Below are 20,026 nucleotides of genomic sequence, written 5' to 3'. Positions count from 1 at the left end.
GGAGTTAGGGTGCAGGAGGGGGTGCAGGCTCTGGGCTGGAGCCAAGGGGTTTGGAGTGCAGGAGGGGGCTCTGGGGTGGGGCAGGAGGTTGGGGTACAGGAGGAAGTGAGGGGTGCAGGCTCCGGCCGGGCAGTGCTTACCTTGGGCAACTCCCAGAAGCGACCACCATGTCTGCTCCTAGGCTCAGGGGTGGCCAGGCAGCTCTGTGCCCTGCCCCTGCCTACAGGCGCCACCCCCGCAAGTCCCATTGGCTGTGACTCCCAGCCAATGGGAGCTGCGGAGTAGGCGCTTGGGGTAAGGGCTGTGTGCAGAGACCTCTTGGCTGCCCCTTTGCCTAGGAGCCAGAGGGACGTGCTAGTCACTTCTGGGAGCTGCGCGGAGCCAGGGCAGGTAGAGAGTCTGCCTCAGTCCTGCTGTGCCACTGGACTTTTAGTGGCCTATTAAAATCTTCCAGATTGTTTTCAGTAGCCTCCGGGAGATTGAGACTGATTCCGGGAGACTCTTGGCTAATGCACATCTATCTATCCAGGCTGGCAGACATGTTCCCAGTCCCAGCTGCAATGACATGGAGACATACCTACAAATACTCCTGTTCACTCTCACATCTTAGCTTTTTGTAAATTGATTGAACTATTCAAACTGCACTAGAAAGAGCCCACATATATCTATGAAGTGGAGCCTAGATTTAAAAATACCTGGGTTTCTCCCTTCTGGAGTGAGAGAGAAATTCATAAAAACCACTGGCAGCAAGTGTTATTGGCTACTGAGTAAACTTTACATTCACTTTTGTCTAGTCACATTCAATCAGATTAGTTGTAACTGCAAGTACACACGAGGTGCACTGTGGTCACATATGTGCAACTCTCTGAGGAAGTATAAAGTTGCAACTACAGGTGTTATATTCTGGTACAGGGAAAATGAGGAACATAAAGATGATGAAAGCAAAGAGGAAGCTATCTGACACTAGGGCAGAACAGCTGGAGATGCAGGCTAGGAGAGATGCAGAGGTGGTGAGACAGAGGTTAGGGTAAATGAGACCTGGTGAAACTGAGACCTGGTAGAGGAGCTGAGACACACACACATCTTCCTCACCAGTCACCTTCATAATCACTATATTAACGAGAGAGACAGCGAATGCTGATTCATCATGCATCATGTCAGGCACCTCATTGCACATCCCCCTGGACTCTGGAAAGATGTCTTACCATTTCCATAGACAAAAAGGTGAAGAGAATATCCTGGGTTTGATCCTCCATTGCCATGTGCCTTGTATAGTCACTTACATCTACAAATAGTGATTGCAAAGTGGGTGTAAAATGCAACCGTTCTTTTTTGCCAGCATTTTATACCCACTTTGCACAGGCATGAACAATTATATAAGGTGCAAATCAAGGGTGAATCAGATCCTCTTTGTGTACAAACTGTATACCACAAGTGGATTTAAATTGAGGTCCCCAAATTTTGTGACAGATAGGGCCCCACTGGCAACCTACAAAGAGCCAGAAAGCCACAAATAAATTATCTGGTTCTCTATATTCTTAAATTAAGAAGGAAGACAAACCTAATATTTGCTTGTACTTATGTTTTCCTTGATCAATTAATAGGAATTGCTTATTTTTTGAACTCACTAGCAATAAAAACATTTAAAGCCCCTGTGTATTACATTTAGTACTTGGACTAATGGGGATGTCTGATTTTTAACAGACTTTCACAGAACACAGTCATGGAGCATACAGAGAAAGTACTAGCACATAAAGAAAAGGAGTACTTGTGGCACCTTAGAGACTAACCAATTTTCTTTTTGCGAATACAGACTAACACGGCTGTTCCTCTGAATACTAGCACATAGTTCTCCCAGTCCCAGGATCAATGACCCTCTCTATTCTTTCCTGGAATTAAAAGCGATGACATAGAAAAATGCACAGATGTTGCTTGGCTGTCATCCTAGCTTCATACAGAGGCAATTAATAAATAAATAAAATAAAAATCCTGCATTAATTTTAATATTAAATCAGAATAAATGAGAATGAAATACAAATAAAGTTATCTCCCAAAATGCTTTCTTAAAGGCCCCTCCAAAATAAGCATAGATATTAGTCCTAGTCTCTTTTTTTTTTTCAAGTCAAAGATTGTAGGTCAAATTTATCCCTTATGAAACTTGCACCAGAAATGAGTATGGTCTTGTGAATGCATCCGATGAAGTGAGCTGTAACTCATGAAAGCTTATGCTCAAATACATTTGTTAGTCTCTAAGGTGCCACAAGTCCTCCTTTTCTTTTTGCGGACACAGACTAACAGGGCTGCCACTCTGAAACCTGCCTGTGAAGATGTCTCATTGTTTAGGTGCATGTTGCCACCTGCTGGAGAAAGCTTATGTTTCTGTTTTTCTTTTCTTTTCTTTTGTTTTTTGGCAAAGCCCTGCAAAAATGAGTCACCTTATTGTCCATGAACTCCTAGACACCTAAAAGAACTGAAAAATGCATTGCATGTTTTTACCCACTTAAAAACAACTCCTGTCTGTAAACCTTGAGTTCATGAATTTAGCACTATAATATAATTATTTAAAACGTTTGTAAGTAAATTGAATGAGCATTGGAGGTGGAATAACAGATGGGTAAACAGATGTTTAGTTCAGAATCTGGATTAGGTTTAGGCTGAAGTTTCATTTCAAATACATGCTAAAGTCTGGCTTCCAATTTAACAGCACTGAAATCAGACAAACAGATCTCATGAGATTTCAGCCCAAAATGACCATAATCTCACAAATTCAGCTGTTGTCAGCCAAACCAAAATAAGAAAATAGGCCTCTTCCAGTTTGGGTCTGATCAAGAACCAAAACACCATAAATAGGGATTTGGATCTAGGCACTGAAATCCAAACACCCCACAATGATGAAACCTGATGGGTTTGCTATGAGGTTCAAGTTTGGGCCCATCTCTAAGTTACTATCATAACATATTGTAGAAGATGGTTGGTATTTTTAAACTCAGCTTTTAATGCTAAAATTAAGTGAAGGGTCCAGAAGGGAGGAAAACATCTAAAATAATGGGTTGTATTAATCCAGTTGGACTGCAGTTTACTATCAGAACAGAATGGCATTAGAAAAGGTTCAGAAAAGGGCAACTAAAATCATTAGGGGGTTGGAACGGGTCCCACATGAGGAGAGATTAAAGAGGCTAGGACTTTTCAGCTTGGAAAAGAGGAGACTAAGGGGGGATATGATAGAGGTACATAAAATCATGAGTGGTGTGGAGAAAGTGAATAAGGAAAAGTTATTTACTTGTTCCCATAATATAAGAACTAGGGGTCACCAAATGAAATTAATGGGTAGCAGGTTTAAAACAAAAGGAAGTTCTTCTTCACTCAGCACACAGTCAACCTGTGGAACTCCTTGCCTGAGGAGGTTGTGAAGACTAGGACTAAAACAGGGTTTAAAAGAGAACTGGATAAAGTCATGGAGGTTAAGTCCACTAAAGGCTATTAGCCAGGATGGGTAAGGAATGGTGTCCCTAGCCTCTGTTTGTCAGAGGGTGGAGATGGATGGCAGGAGATGGATGGCACTTGATCATTACCTGTTAGGTTCACTCCCTCTGGGGCACCTGGCATTGGCCACTGTCGGTAGACAGGATACTGGGCTGGACAGACCTTTGGTCTGACCCAGTATGGCCATTCTTATGTTCTGATGTTAACCAGAAGAGGTCTGTGTAAGCTGGAAAGCATGTCTCTTTCACCAACAGAAATTGGTCCAATAGAGATATTACCTCAGCTGCCTTGCCTCATCCGAACAGAGCCCTTTACATTAAAAAGCCTTTTCTTATTGGCTAAGGTGGCATTGGACAGATCAATGTTTTTCAACCTTTTCAAGTTGGCAACGCCATATTTGAAAGAAAAGTTCGTGACCCTTTTACTTTTACTATACAGTAAGAGTAAAAAATGTATTGATTATAAGCCAATACAATTAATTTCTGTGTATATTTCTCGGGGTTGACAGAGAACACTTGACCATGAAGCGCACTGGGAATGGGGGACAAAGCCGAAGAGTTTCTTTGCTTTAGGTTTTTATTCAGTGTTCAAGTTCACACAACCCTAGACTGCCTCATATGAGCCCCCTGCCTCAGGGCCACCGCCCACCCACTGAGAAACACCGGCGGGAGAACTCCTGATGTGGGATTGCTCTGTCTTTAGGCCACACGCCCGGCCTGTTCCCCCGTAGGTAACACTGGGATGAGACGCTCCCCCCAGGCAGAGTTGGCCCGGCTGGCGTGGGGACGGGTGTACATCCAAGATGAGCAGGGCGGTACCGGTGATTGGCTGAGCAGCGTGTAGTGCTCGCAGCATCGGGGCTTACGTGCAGCCCCTGCAAGCCTGCCCGTGGGGGGCTCCCTAGGCCGGCGCTGCCTGTGACTAGTGCGATCACTGGGAGAAGGGCTGGAGCGAACCAGGGGAGCGGCGTCAGGACAGCCCCGCGCCTATTGGGTGACACAATAGGCAGCCGTGTGGTGAAGGGGAGGGGAGGCGGGGCGGCACTAGGCCAGCGACAGGCGCGCGACCTCCCGCTCAGGGCACGTGAGGGACACACCGCGCAGCCGCGCTACCGCCCGGAAACCGGAAGCGCGGCGGCCCGCAAGCCGTCAGGTCACGTGGGGCCGCTCAGCTGAGCGTCTGCGGAAGTAGCCGGGCCGGAGTGACCTGGGCCGGAGGGGGGTCGGGCGCGGCCGGGCTCGCCGCGCGAGACAGGAGGGGCGGGGTCGGTGCTGCAGGAGCGGAGTTGCTCCCCGGTCTGTCGGGGGGCGGGGCGTTCTGCGGGAGGGGAGCTGTCGGAGGGTGCAGGGGGCTGCAGCGAGGGGGCTGCGTCGGGATGAGTTGAGGGCAGGGAGCTGAGTGGGTGGCGGGGGACTGGCTGGTGAGGGGGCGGCCATGGCCTCCATCCTGGACGAGTACGAAGATTCGCTGTCCCGCTCCGCCTCCCTGCAGCAGAGCCGCGCCAGCGTGGGCATCCCGCACTCCGGTAAGCGGGGGCTGGGGCTACGCGGTCATCTGTGCAGGTCACAGCATGAGAACTGCCCTGGGGCCACGATGCCCCGCCCTCCCCCCTAGTCTGATTTGAGCAGGAGCGCTGCAAGCGACACTGCAAGCCTGCAGGATCCTGCCCTGTTGACTCGAGTCTGGCTGGCCTTGGGAGGCACCGTGATCTTACTGGCTAAATAGGGTTGCAGAGTCAGACTTCGGTTCTGTTCCCAAGTCTGCCAGTGGCTTCCTGTATCACTGAGGTCAAATAACCCCTCCTTGCCTCCCTTTCCCTTTTGTTAAATGGGTGTCATAATATCTCATGGATAGTTGTGCAGTTTAGTTTGTTATGCGTTTTCAGATTCTGTGGTGACACTATAGAAGAGCAAATTATTAATGTCATCATGCAGTACTTTGAATGAATTCTCAGTGTTCCCATCTTTCCTGGTTTTCTCTATGTGAGGACAATTAGGGCCTTAATTAATCACTATAGGTACCAAAGATAGGTGCTATAGCATAGAGAGGGCACTCTGTCATGTGATTCTGCTTTATCTCTGGGTCCACATTGGATATTTGCCATTACTACTTCATGTTGAGGCAGTTGCAAGGAAATGAATTTTACATTAGGTTTAGCAAATGGAAGCCTTGCTAATAGCTGAAGTACAGAAAATGAGAAAACGTGTACAGTATTTTTGACAGGTTTCAGAGTAACAGCCATGTTAGTCTGTATTCGCAAAAAGAAAAGGAGTATTTGTGGCACCTTAGAGACTAAGGAATTTATTTGAGCATAAGCTTTCGTGAGCTACAGCTCACTTCATCGCATCCTGTAGCTCACGGAAGCTTATGCTCAAATAAATTGGTTAGTCTCTAAGGTGCCACAAGTACTCCTTTTCTTTTTACAGTATTGTTGTAATCACAAATGCAATCTGTGCACTTAACCTGTGAACACAATGTTACAGTACATCAGTTCTTCTCAGATTCTCCATTGTGTATAAATAGGGCTCTACCAAATTCACAGTCCATTTTGATCAATTTCAAAGTCATAAGATTTTAAAAATTGTGAATGTCATGATTTCAGATAAATAAATCTGAAATTTCACGGTGTTGTAATTGTAGAGGTCCTGACCTAAAAAGGAGTTGTGTGTGTGTGTGGGGGGTGTTGTGGTACTGCTACCCTTACTTCTGCGCTGCTGCTGATGGCGGCGCTGCCTTCAGAGCTGGGTGGCCGGAGAGGAATGGCTGCTGGCCGGGAGCCCAGCTCTGAAGGCACAGCCACCACCAGCAGCAGTGCAGAAGTAAGGATGCCATGGTATCGTATTGCCACCCTGTGCTGGTACTTGTAGGGCACCCCCTTCAGAGCTGGGTGCCTGGCCAAAAGCCACCGCTCTCCAGCCGTCCAGCTCTGAACGCAGTGCAGAAGTAAAGGTGATGATACTGTGACCCTCCTAAAATAACCGCATGACTCCCCTGCAACTCCTTTTGGGTCAGGACCCCCAATTTGACAAACACAGGTCGCCCCCATGAAATCTGTATAATGTAGGGTAAAAGCACATAGGAAATCAGATTTCACTGTCCATGAAGCGTTTTTCATGGCCATAATTTGGTAGGGCTCTATGTTTAGAGCGTAGCTTGAACTTGGTTATTGAGTGAAACTGTTTGAGGAAGAAGGATGCCAGTCCCAAATTGCTTCATTGCAATTTTGACTGTAGTGAACCTCTATTTAGAGTGAAATTATTATGTGGGGTGGAAAATGACTTAATCCTAAAATATCACTGTTATATGAATGCACTTGTATACAAGGCAAAAGAGAGAATGTGAAATGGTTTTAAAGTTATGAGCTTGCGGTGAGCTCTAACCACTGCTTCTCCACTTGTCAACCCAAATTTGTGGCAGTAATGTCTCACAGGAGGCCTCCTGTCTATGCCACTTACTACTTGTTTTTGTTTTTTAATCAGTTTCTTAGTCTTTCTTTGCTCCTTTCCTTTTTGAGGAACTTGAGTAACTATAGAAACTATTAAACATTTCGTATGTGTGATGCTTAGTGACATGGTGTTAGTTGCCCAGCCCAGGGAAACTTACCAATATACTGGATGCAGAGAACATAGGTTCCATCACATGTATAATGGCTGTGTAATTCTCATGGGCTGATTTCATATTAGTATGGTTACCACTACAGAAGTGTGGCATGAAAGCAATCTGTGTTGGTCTGAAACTTTATGCCACAATTTGTGAAATGCTGGCACCTACATTAGGTCCACCTGTGTAATGTAATATAAATATACAATAATTATGTGACGGGTTATACCAGCTATGCAATATGAATGAGGAGTAACTTGCTAGAGGGGCAATTAGGTAGTACATTCCCCTATTAATCAAACTAGTGAGTCTTGAGTTTCACATGTGGTTTCTCCTACTGCCACCATATAAGGTTGAATTAGATATGAGACCCAGTTAGCTTTAAAAGGACTATGTTCTATCTAGCATTGCCACTTCAGTGCTGGCCACTCAGCAAAGTTGGCATCTCTTTGCTGAGTTAAAAATCTATAGGCATACGCTTCTGAAAGTATCTATGACTGGCTCCCCACTTTAGTTGAATCCTAACCTATCAAAAGGTTTTAAGTATCGTCTGGAACTGCTAGATAAGCAGGGTTGTGTGGTGTATATCTGTGGGAAAAGTTTGATTATACCAGGCTGGGTATAAAATAAAAGGGATAAACAGAGAGAGAACAAATTAAATATAGTCCATACACTGAAGTTCATATTTCTTAAAATATGGCTTGTTACCTTTATTTGGTTAAGTTTAATTGAAGTCAGGGTTCTGAATCTCAAACAGAGGTCCCCCCCGCCCCCCGGTTAATTATTTTGGTGCTAAATGGAAGTTAACAGAAGCAGAATGGTTTTAAGAGTTTGGCTAACAATTCCTTTCCTTCTGCTCTGCTTTCACTCTTGACTCCTGCATTATCATCTCTTAAGTAGTTTTTCAGTTATTATAGACTCTGTCTTCACTAAAAATTTTACCTGTTGCTGACAAATGGGTGTCAGCAAAGGGGACAGCTGAACCGTATTTGGGTTGAGAGGCAGCCATGTTCATCACCATTTTAGAATCTGCGGGTGTCCCTTCAGGGCTCCAGTTGTGGCTTTGAACATACCTTGAAAGTAAATTGGTTGGCAGCGGTTGCAGACTGATCTAAAGTTTGGGGAATAGATAAAAGTAATAGCTTTACATAGAGCACATTCACATAAGAGCAAACCATAACATTGTACGTGAAATTTTGTGTGGTGTTAAGCTGGTTGAAGTGCGTGCCGAAGTGCTGTGCTTTTACTGATGCTATTTCAGAAAGATTTAGATCGCAAAAGAGCAAAGACTGGGGATGGCTGAAATGCAAACTGCAGGTTCCTCAAGTCCCAAAAGACCTGGCTGGAGTTAATAGTGATCTTATTTCATTGTCTTTCTCCAGATCTTTCAGCCTCTGGGAGGTAGAAAGAAAGAAGGCTCATCCAGAAATCTGAAGGTGTAACGTTTAGAATCCTAAACGATAGATAAAGCACATTTGAAAAGGTGTTTTTATGCACATTTGAGAGGAATGCAGAGGTATGGGACTGAGACTCCAAACCAAAGCTAGTTCTTCTGTTCCAAGTCAGGAAAAACGATATATGATGGAATAAAACCAATTGAATCCTACCCAAGCTTTTTGTGTAGAGGAACAGAGGCTAAAAAAGTACCTCTCCCCCCTTCTGGTGAAGATCAGTAATTAAAAATCTCAAATTAATGACTGAAGTGCACATACAACTGACTGCATTGTTACAGGTAGTCTCTCAAGGAATCTAAAATACATAATTTTAAATAAAACTGCTTTTAAATCAGTAAAACCTTCCATCCAAAAGCTAAACTGCCCCTTTCTTTACTGAGTTACATTTTCATTGGTCCTCTGACTGAGACAACCTTATTTTTTCCTGAGTGGGCAATTAGCCAGAAAAAAGTTACCTTGACTCTAAGTGAATGTGACTTAGAGATCTCATTTTAATGGCTTGATTCTTGTGCCTTTGATCATCCTCCATTCCATGTTCTTTTGTTTTCAGTAATGGGTGTCTGTATCACTTTCCCATCAGAGTGAAACTCCACTTTTGAAAATTGGCAACCCTACGTGGTCTACATGCAATTTGAGCACCGATTAACTGAATCAATATGACCACTAGTTATGGACCCTCTTATTTCGGGATAACAGTGTCCTTTTTCAATTTTCCTTATATCAGTTCCTCGCTGACTTAATCAAAGCCAAAATAGGACACTCAACCTGAAATAAGTGTCCACAGCAGGGGGGTGCTGCTGACTTAGTTAAATGGATTGTCAAACTATGTGTAGGCAAAGGCTGAATTAAGTGCTAGCCAAAAGGGGTGTTGCATAATTAGCATGAAGTTATTTCCCATCTCTTCCAATGCACACACTTCGGCTACCTGTAAGCTTGCTATTTTTTGAATTTGCCACTATTGAACTAGGATCAGTGCAGTAACGGGGGATAGCGATGGTAGAGCAGGTGCCAGCACTTTTGTCTCCATGTCATTTGACTGTGCTTGCAGCAGGTCTAGATGATGCCGTGATAAGTGTTGACAGCCTATCTACACTAGTATTAATCTTTTCTAGCCAGTAACTGGGCTACACTGGTGCTAGACCAGCGGTGGGAGAGTTGCTGAAAATGACATAGGGACAAGACTGTAGGGGCTGATTGTGCTTTCCCTCTGCTGTTCCAGGCCCCTGCCAGGCTACAGAGCTCTCACATGGCAGCAGAGCATTTGCTGCCTCTACAGTACTGGGCTGACCACAGAATCCTATCCTGCCAATCAAACGGTCTTCTAACCCTCCTTTTACACTGTGTGTTTAACTTTGTCTGCTGTTTGGCTGGTGGCCTTGGTTTCCAGCAGCCTTGTTCTATCTTTTACTCCTGGGGGCATTCTGTTCCAAAAAGATAAAAATTCTGCACACAATATTTTAAAATTCTGCATATTTTATTTGTCAGAATAACACAGTATAATCATGCCAGCTTCAATTATTTTGGTAACTTATTTAAAAATACCTGTCAGCAAGTATGTCTGTAACAATACAGACAATGAAAAAGATTCAGGATTTTTTTTGACAAATATATTCCTCGCTAGGCATATTAATACAGAACTTTGATTAATCATTCATTCAAACTACAATACAGAACCATATTTCCTGCACCTCTCAGAAGCAGTGCAAAGGCTTGGGGGAGTTGGTGTAATGGAGGAGCTGAGTGAGAGAGAAGTAATTGCTGGGAAGGAGCCTGGGAGCTGGGAAGGAATCTGGAGGGTTGTTGGATGTAGGTGGGAGAAGTATGGAACAGAGATTTTTTTTTGGGGGGGGGAAGGGATTATTAGAAAGTTGGGGAGCCTCCCCCATACAGACCTTGGTTAACCCCTAGCCTCTCTCATTCAGTCAGGCACATGTGCCCCTGTCCCCATGTGTCCATGCACTCCTTCCCCCGTCCCTATACACCCCCGTCCACATGTCCCAGCATCTCCTTCCCCCTGTTCCCATGTGTCCCTGCACCCTGTCCCCATGTGGCCTTGCACCCCCACTCCTATTCAGCCCCTGTCCCTCCATTAGCCTTTCTAAACCCCAGTCTGTGACCCTCCAGCAGCCCAATGTGCCCCACTCTCTGTGTCTCCTCTCCCCCCCCCCCCATGTACATTCTCATCTGTCTCTGTGGGCAGGACGCTGTGAGGAATGCAGGCTGTCCTCTCTATGGGATGTTATGGCTGGTGAGCAGCTGCCCTCTGTTCTGGCACCACAGCAATCCCCGGTGGGTGAAAGGCATAACTGCAGCATCTCTCCCGCAGAATGTATTTTCTGTGAAGGAAAAATAAATCTGCAAGGAACATGAATTCTGCACATGCGCAGTGGTGCAGAATTCCCCCAGGAGTAACCTTGTGTGCCTTGTAAATCCTTTGCAAGTGAAGATTTTCCCAGGCTAACTGCACTAAATAGATATAACTGTCCTAGAAATCCCTGTGGAGCCAGTGGTTTTCCATCCTTGGAGGGAGGCCAGTGTAAATTTAACCTAGGAAAGAAACCAGAAATGACCAGTGCTTTCTTGTTGTCTAGCCTGAGGTGGCCTGGTCATTCTGTTAGAGGAATGCAATATTCTTGGTCAAGGGGCTACATGGTGTCCTGTGAGGGCATGGGAAATTCAGGCAGAGGAAAAACTTGCATCACAGGACTGATATGGAGAGAGCTTTGTGATACAATCTTTTTGTTGACATACAAATATCCCCTGGATTCTACTAATGAGTATCATTCATGTTTTGTTCCATGTGAATGTCACATTATTTTACAGTTCCATGGCAGAGTTGAATTCCTTTATGGATTTTGGCTAGTGTCCATCCACCATAGGAGAGCAGCCTTCAGAAGCTGCCCCATTTAGGCATGGAAACAGTGTGCTTCTAGGTTGTTCCAAGCTTTTGAAAGCTGAGCCCTGTCCAGCTTCAGAAAAATGAAACTAGTCATGCCATTCTGCCACCCTGCTATGTGGTGTTAAAAGCTTACCATCTTAATGTATACATTTCCCATCCCCCTGCCCTGGCTAGTCCTTCACCCTCTTCCCTTCACCATCTTAGTGCTTGGCCTTCTCTTGAGGTTACTGCACCTGCTTTAAAACTTGAAAAGCTTTTATGAACTGAAACAAAACAAAACTCTAAGCCTGTTCTGAACCAGTTTCTGTAGCAGACTATGTTGCCACGCTGCTGGTATAATAAAACTTTCTCCTCCTACCTGCTATACAGACCACGCTGTCTAGTAATCTGCTACCATCTAAATTTGGTGTCTTCCAAGCTAGCCAGCTTGGAGGTCCCCTGGCGTGTAAGTGGAGCCATTAAAGCAAAATTGTTGAATAGTGGTGGTGGTTCTCGTTTAGGTCAGCATTGTGACTAGAACAATATGAAAGTCATTAGTTTCTACTCACACTCTGACTCCCAGTTTCAGTTCACACACACCTGAGTTTCACTTTGAGTTTCAGGCTTCAGCAGACCTAAAATGCATTGTGCAGCTCTGACAAAATGACCACATTTGCCAGGTTTAACCCCAAATCTTAATTTGGCCTAGCCTTGCTTGAAATTCAATCCAGGTTTGCCAAAAGATCCAGAAACTGGATCACACTGGCTCAAGTTTTCAGTTTGTAATTAAATTCGAATCCGGTTCTACCTAGTTTTGGCTTTTGTTGGGCAGCGTTGTGGTCTCACGGTTAGGGCACTGATTCTGGTACTCACCAGACTCGAGTGCTAGTCTCGGCAAGCTGTGTGACTTCAGTCAATTCACTGAACCCCATGGTTCAGTTTCTCTCAAATGTAAAACTGGAGTAACGGTACTTATTCATCTTTATCAAGTGCTTTGAGCTTGGTGGATGTAAAACATTATTCAAGTATTATGAAACTTTTCTACTGATCTAGTTGCGAATTTCAGCTGTATTGCTTGCAGTCACTGATCTTAAATTGTTTTATGGCAATTAAATGATTAATTTTATGGAAAAATCTAGCTATCTTTAATCTTTTGAATAATCTCAATTTCCGCCTTTTCTTTTGTGTGATGGGTGCTAGACTGAATAAGAGAGAAATTAATTTTATCCTCCCCAAATGAAACATTTTAAACTAATGCCACCTCTGATTTCTGAGTCTTTCATTAGACTGTAAACTCTCTGGAGCATAGATACCATCTACGTTAGCACCTTGTACAGCACCATTTCAGTGTTTTAACAAATAACCTGATTTTCCAGTAGTTGACCATTTGTTTTCTTAAAAAGAAAAGGAGTACTTGTGGCACCTTAGAGACTAACAAATTTATTTGAGCATAAGCTTTTGTGAGCTACAGCTCACTTCATCAGATGCATGCAGTGGAAAATACAGTGGGGAGATCTTATATACACAGAGAACATGAAACAATGGGTGTTACCATACACACTGTAACAAGAGTGATCAGGTAAGGTGAGCTATTACCAGCAGGAGAGAAAAAAAACTTTTGTAGTGATAATCAAGGTGGGCCATTTCCAGCAGTTGACAAGAACATGTGAGGAACAGTACGGGGGAAGGGGGCACGGAATAAACATGGGGAAATAGTTTCTTTGTGTAATAACACATTCACTCCCAGTCTTTATTCAAGTCTAATTTCTTGTCCTCCTCTTAATCAGCTTTTTATGAAGTTGTCATGCAACTGTAATGTGCAGTTTCTTCCAGAGTTTTCAGGGTTCGCTGTGTTTGTTTTTCAGGTTAGTTCCATGTGACAAATTGCTCCACTGTGGCAGAATGGGAAAATAGACTTTTACTGTATCTCCAAACATGCACCTGGGGAAAAGATTAGATGCTACTCCCCATGATTCCACACCATGGAGCACTTCACTTTCCTGTAGCCCTCCCTGTTTCTGCTCCCTGTATTAGGTTACATTTAGTATTGTCTCTTTTCTGAACTACATTTGTATTTTCACGTTTCCTAGGGTATGTGAATGCTCGGCTGGAGAAGGAAACTCCAATATTTAACAAGCAAAGGATTGATTTCACTCCTCCAGAGAAAATTAACAGCCTTGTGGTCTCCTGTAACCAACTCTGTATGAGCCTTGGCAGAGACACCCTTTTCAGGTAACTTGTACTATTTAAGACCTGAAGCCTTCACAGCCTGTTTTTGGGTCGCGTGGAAACCCTGTCCCTAAACTAGATGCAGTTTCATGGTCTTTTTGTAAAAGAGAAAGGTATAATTTTGTTTCCACAGTTACATGGGCTCTTCCTGCATCTTGGTAACTTGCTTTGTCATTCCTCCATGCAGGATTGATCTTGGCAAGGCAGATGAACCTAATCAGGTAGAGTTGGGACGCAAGGATGAAGCCAGAGTCTACAAGATGTTTTTGGACCACACAGGTGAGGTGATGGTGTAGGGGAAATTGCAAAATGCTGTTTAATATCTACAACAAATGCAATAATTGTGTTAAACAAGCATTTAATTAAGGAAGATTTCCGGTTTCTGTTCTGTGTGTGGAAGGAGTACGTGGCCCACCTGGGGAATGAACTCAGACTACCTAATTATTGTCCAGGGACTCTGCCTATTTAATACCCAAGGGTTAGAGGAAGAGTACTGTGCCTCACTCCTTACATTTTGGTGTATATGAACCACTGTCCAAGTTCTTTATTGACAGATGTGGGCTGATTTGAGTGAGCTTATTACAACTGGTAAAAGAAAATTCTCCTTACACGATGTACATCTAACTTTTGGAGCCCATTGCCTCCTTTGGCCTTAGGAGGCCAGGAGCTTAGCAGATTTCTAAATAGGATTATAATTATAATATCCACAGTTAACTCTAGCTGGGATGAAACACTTATAAAATATAAAACCTAATGACAACAATTAGCAGCCTGGACTTTCTATGGGCCATTTATTCCAGAGTTGTTCATATAGGGTTTCTTGCACCTTCCTTTGAAGCACTGTCAGTTGTGATACTAGGCTAAATGGACCACTGATCTCATCCATTATTGCAATCCCCAGGTTCTTATGAATTCAAATTCTTGGGGGAACTCTAGGAACTTGACTTCCATGTTTTGTCTAACGTGACTCTGAGAACAACCAGAAGTCTTGCTTTACAGTAGTGGTCTGCCTGGGTTGTGGTGTTTGCAGTTCCTTTAACCCTGCACCCATTAATCATCTATCTCTTGCTATATGCCTTACAGGATCTCATCTTGTGATTGCACTGAACACCAGTGAATGCCTGTATTTGAACAGAAGTGCTCAGAAGGTGCGGACGCTCTCCCGCTGGAAAGGTCACTTGATTGAAAGTGTGGGCTGGAACAAGTTTCTGGGTTCAGAGACTAACACTGGTCCTATCCTGGTGGGGACAGCCCAGGGCCAAATATATGAGGCTGAGATCTCTGTCAGCGAGGGAAGTCTCTTCAGCACTAATCTGGACCAGTATTTCCGACTGGTGTATACCTTAGAGGAGGAGGCAGGACCGACTCCAGTCTGCTGTCTGGAAATAGAGCGAGGGCTCGATGGGAAATGTTTTATCATTGCCACTACTCGTAAGAGACTCTTCCAGTTTGTTGGCAAAGTGCCTGAGGGGGCGGAGCAACAGGGCTTTGGCTTCGTGTTTGGCATGCATGCAGACCACTTGCCCAGCTTCCGAGAGTTCCCAGCCAGCTTTGGCTACAGCGAAATAGCATTTTACACTCCAAAGCTACGCTCCTCCCCACGCTCCTTTGCCTGGATGATGGGAAATGGGGTCTTGTATGGTACATTGGACTATGGACGGCCTGACTCTATTCTGAGTGATGAACGGGTCTGGGAGTATCCCTCTGATGTAGATGTGGCGGCTAACAAGCCAATCTCCATAGTGCTCACCCAGTTTCACTTCCTGCTGCTACTGCCTGACAGAGTGAAGGCTGTGTGCACTCTGAATGGGCAGGTTGTCTTCCAAGACCTGTTCTTGGAGAAGTTTGGCTCGTTGAAGCGCATGATCAAAGATCCCACAGTCGGGCAGATCTGGATCTACACGGAGAAAGTTGTATTCCGCTACCACGTACAACGGGAATCGAGAGATGTCTGGAAGATGTACATGAACATTAACAAGTTTGATCTGGCCAAAGAGTACTGCAAAGACCGTCCTGAGTGCCTGGATATTGTGTTGGCAAGAGAGGCAGAACACTCCTTCCAAAACAAGAGGTACCTAGATAGTGCCAAGTGTTATGCACTGACCCAGAACTACTTTGAAGAGATTGCCCTTAAGTTCATTGAAGCCAAGCAGGAGGAGGCATTGATGGAGTTTCTGCTCAAGAAACTGGCCAGCTTAAAGTCCTCTGAAAAGACCCAGACAACTTTGCTGACCACCTGGTTAACAGAGCTCTACTTGAATCGGCTAGGTGCTCTGGAGGGGAACACCTCGAAAAGGAATCTCTTTGAGGCAACTCGGGAGAAGTTCTGCAGCTTCCTGAGCAGCCCCAGAAACAAAGAGTGCCTGTTCAATAACCGAGCGTCCATCTATGAGTTGCTAGCAAGCCATGGGGACACAGAACACATGGTCTATTTTTCAGTTATTATGCAGGACTATGAGAGAGTGGTAGCCCATCACTGCCAGCACGATGACTATGATGAAGCCCTGAACATCCTTACCAGACACAGGGATGAGAAGCTCTTTTACAAGTTCTCTCCGGTCCTGATCCAGCACATCCCCAAGAAGGTGGTTGATGCTTGGATCTCCATGGGCACGAAACTGGATGCCAGGAAGCTCATACCTGCCCTCGTCAACTACAGCCAAAGTGGGAGCACCCAACAGATCAGTGAAGCTATTCGATACATGGAATTCTGTGTGTGTGAGCTGGAGGAAACTGAGCAAGCCATTCACAACTATCTGTTGTCTCTCTATGCTTTGTGTCGGCCAGACTCGCTGCTATCATATCTCAAACAAGCAGGAGCCAACCCTAACAGGATCCACTATGACCTGAAGTATGCGCTTCGGTTGTGTGCAGAGCATGGACACCACCGAGCCTGTGTCCATGTTTACAAAGTGATGGAGTTATATGAGGAAGCAGTGGATCTAGCTCTGCAGGTGTGTGCTACTATGTTTAGTACTCTTAGTTAATTTGTTCTTGAAGGTCCAATGGTGGAGAGCTGTCTCTTTCTTAAAGGGAAGGGGTGGGAAGGCTGGCTGGTGTGTTTAAAGGGTTATAAAGGCCCCAAGAAAGGGAGGGAATGTCTGTCGCCATATTAACTTAGAGCAATAGTGGAAGCTCAGAACTATCAGGGTATGTTTACACTCCAATTAAAAATTGGCTGGCCTGTGCCAGCTGACTCTGGCCCATGCTAAGGGGCTGTTTAATTGCGATGTAGATGTTTGGGCTCGGTCTAGATCCCAGACTCTAGGACCCTGCGAGGTGGGAGGGTCCCAGAGCTGAGGCTTGCAGCCCGATTTGAAATGTGTGTACCACAATTAAACAGTTCTTTAGCCTGAGTCAGATGGCATGGGCCAGCCCTGGGTGTCTAATTGTAGTGTAAAGATACCCACAGTGGATATCTGACTTTCACAGACCATAATCTTAGGAGAGTGAAAGAGACTGTGTGGTGGGGGATATGGTTTCTGTTAATGCAGTCCTGGCTCTGTGGAACTCTGCTCGTTGATAACCAGCTCTGCTGATCTGAGGATCCCACCCTATTCTTAATCTCCTGATTTAATATAAAAAAAAAAGGCAAGAAAAACTTAAAATGAATTTATCCCCCCTTGGTCATCTTGTAGAAAGTTTAAATTAGTGTAGAGGTAACTTAGGTTCTGAATGATGATAGTGCAGTGTGTACAATTTAAAGTGCTGACATTTACTGAGTTTAGTTCATCACAATATTTGCAGAATCCTACATTCTGAGTATAGAGAATAGTGTGGAGGAGATAAATGCTCTAGCTTGGTAAAGGTCAAAAATTGTAACTGTGCCTGCTGTGTGAGGGTGGATACTTAATGCATTGGTGTAACCTTGGAGGTCGAAGGTCACTAGTGGCTTTGGAGAGCTAGACCTTCCTGTTGTGTTCCTGGACCCTAATGACTCTTCAAAGTGATCCAGAATTGCTATGCACACCTTTTGTGTTGGGAGTGGCTGTCTCCGGGGGAGAGAGGATGTGGCTGACAAACAGCCAAGTGGGCATGTCCACTGTATAGCTGTAGTTATGACTGACATAATGGAGAGATCTCCTACTCGTGTCCTTCCTTTACTGGTAGTGGGCTCTCATGACAGAGAGAGAAGTGAAGAGGAAATCATAATTTTGTTTCCTTACTGTTCTGTTCAATTTTCAGGTGGACGTGGATCTAGCAAAGTCATGTGCAGACCTCCCTGAAGAGGATGAGGAACTCCGGAAGAAGCTCTGGTTGAAAATTGCTCGCCACGTGGTCCAGGAAGAGAAGGACGTCAAGAAGGCTATGGCCTGCCTTTCTAGCTGCAACCTACTAAAGATTGAAGACGTCCTTCCCTTCTTCCCTGACTTTGTCACCATCGACCACTTCAAGGAGGCAATCTGCAACTCTCTGGAGGACTACAACAGGCACATTGAGGAGCTGAAGAGAGAGATGGAGGAAGCTACACAGAGTGCCAAGAGAATCCGGGAGGACATCCAGGAGATGAGAAACAAATATGGCTCTGTGGAGCCTCAGGAGAAGTGCGCAGCCTGTGACTTTCCACTCCTAAACCGCCCTTTCTACCTTTTCCTTTGCGGCCACATGTTCCACTATGACTGTCTGTTCCAGGCAGTTTTTCCAAACCTGCCTGCCTACAAGCAAGCTAAGCTAGAAGACCTTCAGAAGAAGCTGGGAGCCACAAGCCAGCCCTCCAAAGCCCATCATCGCCCCAAGGAGACAGATGCCACCAGCTTGGGGAAGGGACAGCAGAGTCGGGAACAGATCAAAGCAGACATTGATGATATTGTAGCAGCTGAATGCGTGTACTGTGGGGAGCTGATGATCCGGTCCATAGACAAGCCTTTCATTGACCCACAAAAGTATGAAGAAGAGAGGCAGAGTTGGCTGTAGGATCACACAGTTATTGTTCGAGGCTGCGCATGAACACAAAACTTTGAGTTATACGTCATGTCCACTGTCTGTGAAATATGCATATTAGGAATTAGCCTCCAGAAATCTGAAAACAAATGGATTCGATAGAGCTCTAAGGAGAGAGCAGCTGGTACTGTTATGTGGAAAGCAATGAGTTAGTCCTGGAGGACTATGAGAGAAATGGTTACGGTTGTCTAAGAACTGGAAGATTAATTTCCACAAATGCCTCAGAACTTCTTCTGGCTTCTCTCTGAAGGTGAGCTTGAGCTTGCCTCTTGAAGCTGCTCTTATGAGACCCTTTGGCATGAAGATAAGAATACCTCATTGCCCAGAGAGAACTGGGAACAGAAAAATGATTTCATTCAGTTGGATTGCTTCCCCATTTTATAGTATTAATTCAGGTGAAGACTGGGGCGATGGGAAGAAGCAGTGGGGAGTGCTTGGTGGCATAGGCTTTCATTCATCACTTTCAAATTAGGAATTGCTTTTAGTTTGCTTCCTAATGAGATTGTTTAGTCAGCTTTACTGACAGAAATGTAAAAGGAAGGCAATAGACTTGCGTTTACATGTGTGTCTACAAACATCTGTCCTGTTACACGAATGCATGGTTCTGTATAATAACATAAAAATATGATTCTTAAGCAGCGCAGTGTCTAAAAAGATGCATCTTAATCCCTGTGTCTGGAATTTCGGGGTTGTGGTCTTTCCCCAGTTTTCCAACAAGTTTTTTGGTCTGATCCATACAGTTGAATCTTCTGTAGGATCTCTTCATTTTGTTTCCAGCCATTATACTGTAGTCCATTCTGAATACCCATACTGGGACATTTTGCCCAATTACCTGTTTTGGTTCCAGCACCACTGAAGTACAATACTTGCTAATGGTAATTTGAGTATTACATATAATGATACTTCACAGGTAGCACCACTGAGTGGGCACTCCAATGAAAGTCTAGCAATCAGTATCCTCAAGGACTGACCACAGCACTTCTCTATGAGTCAGTGACACCATTTCATCTTTCATCTTGAAGCAGAAACTTGAGAGTCTTTGGCGTCCTTTGCCAAGCAATCTAACTGTTCCCTTCATGGCTTAGTTGAGTGCTCCTGTAGGTCAGTGTATTTCTCCCCAACCCCTCCAGATGCTGCTCAGCATTGGAAGATTTTTTTTTTTTTTTGGTCCTGTTTTTGACAGGGAGATCATTACACTTGAGGTGGAGGATGAGATTTTTCTCTAGGACCTTAGTAGGGGTTAGTAGTGGCATGTGACATTTAGATCTGTCAGCACTTCCTCATGAAGGAACTAAACTTCCCATGGAGCTTTGGCTGGGACTAAATCACAAAGATCAACAAGTGAGGGGCAGCAGTGAGAATCACGTTTTGTAAAGCGGTGGTGGATATTTGTCATTTTAGTTGAGAGGAAATTAAAAAAAAAAAAAAATCTCTCCTGACT

General features: G+C 44.6%; 1 protein-coding gene across 1 annotated transcript; it reads left to right on the top strand.

Moving 5' to 3' along the window:
• The first annotated feature begins 4,853 nt into the window (after positions 1-4,853).
• On the top strand, positions 4,854-19,223 carry VPS18 (VPS18 core subunit of CORVET and HOPS complexes). The gene is made up of 5 exons (XM_048853283.2): positions 4,854-5,008; positions 13,506-13,647; positions 13,832-13,923; positions 14,728-16,598; positions 17,830-19,223. Exons 1-5 carry the CDS (start codon positions 4,918-4,920, stop codon positions 18,556-18,558), a joined length of 2,925 nt encoding a protein of 974 aa, XP_048709240.1. The 5' UTR covers positions 4,854-4,917; the 3' UTR covers positions 18,559-19,223.
• The last annotated feature ends 803 nt before the right edge of the window (positions 19,224-20,026 follow it).

The sequence above is a fragment of the Caretta caretta genome, chromosome 6 (genome assembly GCF_965140235.1).
Source record: "Caretta caretta isolate rCarCar2 chromosome 6, rCarCar1.hap1, whole genome shotgun sequence".
Classification (NCBI taxonomy): Eukaryota; Metazoa; Chordata; order Testudines; family Cheloniidae; genus Caretta; species Caretta caretta.
This window is presented reverse-complemented; position numbering and strand designations above follow the sequence as displayed.

What these genes read in the sequence shown, in the direction of transcription:
- VPS18 (XM_048853283.2), top strand. Translation starts at nt 4,918, where the DNA reads ATGGCCTCCATCCTGGACGAGTACGAAGATTCGCTGTCCCGCTCCGCC. An exon ending in CGTGGGCATCCCGCACTCCG is followed by an intron (nt 5,009 to 13,505) that starts GTAAGCGGGGGC and finishes CACGTTTCCTAG; the next exon opens with GGTATGTGAATGCTCGGCTG. An exon ending in CAGTGGATCTAGCTCTGCAG is followed by an intron (nt 16,599 to 17,829) that starts GTGTGTGCTACT and finishes TTCAATTTTCAG; the next exon opens with GTGGACGTGGATCTAGCAAA.